Source organism: Nicotiana attenuata, unplaced genomic scaffold (assembly GCF_001879085.1).
Source record: "Nicotiana attenuata strain UT unplaced genomic scaffold, NIATTr2, whole genome shotgun sequence".
NCBI classification, from domain to species: Eukaryota; Viridiplantae; Streptophyta; class Magnoliopsida; order Solanales; family Solanaceae; genus Nicotiana; species Nicotiana attenuata.
Genome location: NW_017673081.1, coordinates 78,371 through 79,122, shown reverse-complemented (window position 1 = coordinate 79,122; position 752 = coordinate 78,371). Strand labels below are relative to the sequence as shown.

Below are 752 nucleotides of genomic sequence, written 5' to 3'. Positions count from 1 at the left end.
AAAGCGTCCTCTCAAAAACAGTGAATGCAACAAGAACTGATTGGGCGAGGAAGCTGGATGATGCATTATGGGCATACCGCACAGCCTTCAAAACTCCAATTGGTATGTCACCACACAAGTTGGTATTTGGAAAGGCATGCCACCTTCCGGTTGAGCTAGAACACAAAGCACTATGAGCATTGCGGCAACTGAACTTAAACATGGAGACAACGGGCACCAATAGAGTTAATGGGTTGCATGATCTTGAGGAATTCCGGTTCCAGGCATTCGAGAGTGCTAGACTATATAAAGAAAGGATGAAACAGATGCATGACAAGCACATCTTGGATTGGAACTTCAAACCCGGAGAATTAGTGATGCTATATAACTCAAGATTGAGGTTGTTCACGGGTAAGTCAAAGTCCCGATGGTCAGAACCATTCAGAGTGGTGCAAATGTTCCCAGTTGGAGCTGTGGAGATTGAATCTGAAGATGGGACAAACAAATTCACAGTGAATGGACAGAGGTTGAAACATTACCTTGTAATGACTGAAGAATAATGGGACAGCGTGGTGATAACGTTGGAGGATCCCCAGTACACAAATGAGGAGTGATGAATGAGCCTGCGTCGTGCTGCAACGTTAAATCAGGCACCGCGTAGGAGGCAACCCATGTTTTCTTTTGTTTTGATGTTGTACTTGATGTGTATGAAACTAACCCTCTTATGCAAAAAAAAATTCGGAAGCCCGTGATCGCGACCGCGGCCCGGGCAC

At 45.3% G+C, this 752-nt stretch overlaps 1 protein-coding gene across 1 annotated transcript; it reads left to right on the top strand.

The window, feature by feature from the left end:
* Positions 1–200: 200 nt before the first annotated feature.
* LOC109215391 lies at positions 201–539 on the top strand. Its single transcript, XM_019379455.1, has one exon. It carries the CDS (start codon positions 201–203, stop codon positions 537–539), a length of 339 nt encoding a protein of 112 aa, XP_019235000.1.
* The last annotated feature ends 213 nt before the right edge of the window (positions 540–752 follow it).

Bases quoted from the DNA above. Each gene is read 5' to 3' on its own strand.
- LOC109215391 (XM_019379455.1), top strand. From the start codon at position 201: ATGGAGACAACGGGCACCAATAGAGTTAATGGGTTGCATGATCTTGAG.